Genomic DNA, 3,157 nt, shown 5'->3' with positions numbered 1-3,157 from the left:
TGAGCATGTCTGGGATAAGATGGAGGAGGCATTGAAGATGAAACCAAAGAATCTTGATGAACTCTGGGAGTCCTGCAAGAATACTTTCTTTGCCATTCCAGATGACTTCAATAATAAGTTATTTGAGTCATAGCCGAGACATATGGATGCAGTCCTCCAAGCTCATGAGAGTCATACACAATATTAATTTTTCCACGGCACCATGACTTTATGTTCTGTACTGTACATTATTTTGTTATGCGACAAGACTTTTGTCTAAGCAAAGTCTGACCTTTCTGTCCTAATTAAATAAATAAAAACCAAGGAATAAGATTTTATTTTGGTAAAATAAGCATAATCTAGAGGCCTTTGCCTTTCATATAAGCCACTTCTGATTCCAAATGATCAACTAGAAGTTAAGTTATTATTTGTTGTTCCTACAAGTTGGATAGGCGACAAGACTTTTGTCAGGGAGTGTATCTATCTAGTCTGCATGCTAAGATTTGACTGAGTAAAGTCTCCAAGAACAAGAGCTTCAATCTAAGGTTTTATAATTCCACCTATGAGATGTGTCATTGCCACTGCTGCTGCAGCTCAAACTACTGACTGTTGATGAGAACACTACATCAAAAGCCAGACTACAATAAATAACTTTGTTATTAGAAACCTGGCTCATTTCATCCAACATAGCACCTTTGCCTCACATCTATCCCTCCACTCCCTTATCTCCCCTTCAAAGTTTCTGTGCACCCCTGGGGTAGAGTGCCTTATAGTTTTAAAATCCCTTAGTAACATTTAGTTTGATATCAAAAACACAAATGTAATGCAACTATAGCTGTTGAAGCAGTCTGCGTTGAGCTAAGGAATTCATGACCAGAAACACAGAAACTGTTCTGTGGGCTCAAGGCGGAACAGCACCTTACAAAGACAGCTTGTTTGTTTTTCCTGTGAACAGTAAATGGTCTTATATAATGCTCTTAATCTATTTCCCATTTGTTCACTTGCTCTCTCAACCACACATTGGTGTTATCACTGGGGCAACTTGGGGTTCAATAGCTTGCCCAAGCATTCCTCATCCTGTGGACTGGAGAAGCCAGGGATCAAACCACTGACTCTACTGCTGTGGGATGACCTGCTCTACCTCCTGAGCCACAGCTGACCCAAACTCACTTCAACCAAACCTTTTGCACCTAGCATTCTGCACTGATGAACAAAACTAGAACATGCACTTGTATATAGCTGCTCTGACTTTGTGTATGACCTGGTCTTAACCCACTGTGACAAGAAAATAGAGCCCTGTGTGTTTATTGTTAGAGTTCTTTATATGAGGTTATTGTTTCTTATTAATGCAATATTGATGAATAAATAGACAGCATTTAGGAAGTAAAGCCTTTCAGATAATAAACATTGATAATAAACTGTCACACTTCTGTATACTGCAGAAGTCCTGCAGTCAGGTCATTCTGGCCTGTTGCGTCGCCTGAGGCCGGACGCAGGCTGCTCCGCTCCAGCCTCCTTAGTGTTCAGCTCATAAGAGTCCTCTAGCGAAGGCATGAGCTCGGAGTCCTCCAATCCTTCTTCCTCTTCTTCTGCTCTATCCCCCAATACTTCTCCTTCTGACTCCTCTTCCCTGTCAGATTCCTCTGATATGAGCTCCTTCATGTCTTCACCTTCAGCTGCAGCTTCATTTTTAGCACCTGAATGTTTTCGATGGACTTCCGCTACTCCACAGGTTCGCTTGTCCACCAGAGAAACGTCCGCTGCTGACGTGTCGTTGACCCCAAGGGACTCAATGAGGTCATCCAGACTGTGCTCACAGGATGTCTCTGAAAGAAATAAACCAAGTGATACTGAGTAAATGGGAGGCAGCGTGGTAGAACAGTGGGTAACACTGTTGCCTCACAGCAAGAAAGTTCCAGGTTCAAGTCCTGGTCGTGGGATCTCTCCAGGAACTCGGGCTTCTTCCCACAATCCAAAGACATGCAACTTAGGCTGATTGGTGACTCTAAATTCTGGATGTGTGTGGTCTCATGTGTCTTATAAGATCGTTCCTACGTCCTTGGTTGACCTCCTGTTCTAGTTAACTGAGGATGTTCCAGTTCTCTTATATTGGCTCTGGACAGTGCCTGAGAAGCCATGAGCAAGGAAACACAAGAGCATCCTACATGCAAGTTTTTTGTGAACTGACACACCCCTTTATCTGAAATTAGATGGTGAGAGGGCACTTCTCTTAAGGATCTGAGGAAAGGATGTTTCATGTCAATGTGTTTCCTGGAGTCCTCTCTCCTCACATTTTTGCATGTTTTCCTTGCATCTTTGGTGGGCAGGACTAAAACACAAGGAAAAGCCGCAAGGGAAGGAAATGGTCCTTATAAGAAACATTACATACCCTCTAAGTATCCACCCTGTGATAGACTGGCAGCCTGTCCAGGGTGTACCCCACCTCTCGTACAATGTCAGCTGGGACTGGCTCCAGTCCCCCAACGACCCTCTTCAGGATAAGTAGTATAGATAATGGATGGATACTAAGTAAATGATGTATTCTATTGATAACCAATAGGGATGGGTATTTCAAGCCAAAATGTTATTCTATATTTGCTGGGAACTATTAATTCAAAGAGCACGCGCGCGCACACACACATTGCTGAGAGTCACAGTCCAGCTGTTCTGTGTTGGCTAGCACCATATTGCTAACATTGTCATGTATGCATTTGGTGACTTTACCTCCAAGTCCCCAGGGTTCCACAGTGGTGGAAAGTACATTCACCAGCAGTATGCCGATCCAGCATTGTTTTAGTCTGAAGAATAACACTATATTTTCTAATTACTTACATAATGGCAGGTGATTGTCACACACAATTCAATTGTAAGTGCTATCATTGCATCTATGGTCAGAGACACCTTTTCAACAATTGTCAAACAACATGCAGCTCACATTCATTATCATCATACAACATCCCCAGTCATTCCTTCTCCTAACATACAAAGCCCTTAATGACAAGGCTCCATCTTATCTTAAAGACCTCGTAGAGCCTTATCATCCTAACAGAGCACTTCGCTCTCAGAGTGCAGGTCTACTTGTGGTTCCTGGAGTCCACAGAAGCAGAATGGGAGGCAGAGCCTTTAGCTATCAAGCTCCTCTCCTATGGAACCAACTCCCAGTCTCAGTTCGGGAGGC

The 3,157-nt window shown here is 43.1% G+C and overlaps 1 protein-coding gene across 2 annotated transcripts in view; it reads right to left on the bottom strand.

The window, feature by feature from the left end:
• Positions 1-6: 6 nt before the first annotated feature.
• The window catches only part of LOC109960980 (uncharacterized), a 10,356-nt gene continuing 7,205 nt past the window's right edge, over positions 7-3,157 (bottom strand). For both annotated transcript variants that reach the window (XM_020601494.1, XM_020601495.1), the window contains exon 6: positions 7-1,805. In XM_020601494.1, the coding sequence (XP_020457150.1) occupies positions 1,438-1,805 (368 nt within the window). In that variant the 3' untranslated portion in view covers positions 7-1,437. The remainder of the gene's footprint in view (positions 1,806-3,157) is intronic.

This window comes from Monopterus albus, unplaced genomic scaffold, assembly GCF_001952655.1.
Source record: "Monopterus albus unplaced genomic scaffold, M_albus_1.0 scaffold51.1, whole genome shotgun sequence".
NCBI lineage: Eukaryota > Metazoa > Chordata > Actinopteri > Synbranchiformes > Synbranchidae > Monopterus > Monopterus albus.
This window is presented reverse-complemented; position numbering and strand designations above follow the sequence as displayed.